Genomic DNA, 486 nt, shown 5'->3' on the forward strand with positions numbered 1-486 from the left:
CCGGTTTGGGGCTGCCCATCCGCGGGGAAGGGCGCCTCACCGAGATAGATGTCTCCGAAGGAGCCGCTGCCGATCTTCCGGCCCAACCGGTACCTGTTCCCAACTCTGAGCTCCATGGCGGTGGCGGCGGCGCGACCTGTTCACTCCTGCCCTCCCGGCCGCTTCCTGGGTCTGAGCTCGGGGAGGCGGCGCCGCTGCTGCCGCTACTGCGGGTCCGGCTGCCGGCTCCGCCCCCCTCACGGCCCCGCTTTCACCATCGCTTTCCAGCCGCCCCGCCGCTCCCAACGCCTCAATACGGGACGGATGGGACAGTCCGAGCGCCGCCGCCCCTGCTCCGGCCCCTGCCCACCCCGCTTGCCCTCTCCCCGCCGCGGATGGACTCGGATCTCCCGGGCCTAAACCCCCTTCAGCTGCCGGAAGGAGCCACCGCCATCGCGCTGTGACGTCATTTCCCCTAGCAACCCGGTAGGGCGGGGCCGCGCTGAC

The 486-nt window shown here is 71.6% G+C and overlaps 1 protein-coding gene across 5 annotated transcripts in view; it reads right to left on the reverse strand.

Annotated features, from left to right (window-relative positions):
- The window catches only part of CSNK1D (casein kinase 1 delta), a 43767-nt gene extending 43323 nt beyond the window's left edge, over positions 1-444 (reverse strand). For 3 of the 5 annotated variants that reach the window (XM_024760543.1, XM_024760546.1, XM_024760545.1), the window contains exon 1: positions 41-403. In XM_024760543.1, the coding sequence (XP_024616311.1) occupies positions 41-116 (76 nt within the window). In that variant the 5' untranslated portion in view covers positions 117-403. Of the gene's footprint in view, positions 1-40 lie in introns of all 5 variants that reach the window. The other 2 variants (XM_024760547.1, XM_024760544.1) reach the window with 2 other exon arrangements.
- Between the last annotated feature and the right edge of the window lie 42 nt (positions 445-486).

Source organism: Neophocaena asiaeorientalis, unplaced genomic scaffold (assembly GCF_003031525.2).
Source record: "Neophocaena asiaeorientalis asiaeorientalis breed wild unplaced genomic scaffold, Neophocaena_asiaeorientalis_V1.1 scaffold30, whole genome shotgun sequence".
Classification (NCBI taxonomy): domain Eukaryota; kingdom Metazoa; phylum Chordata; class Mammalia; order Artiodactyla; family Phocoenidae; genus Neophocaena; species Neophocaena asiaeorientalis.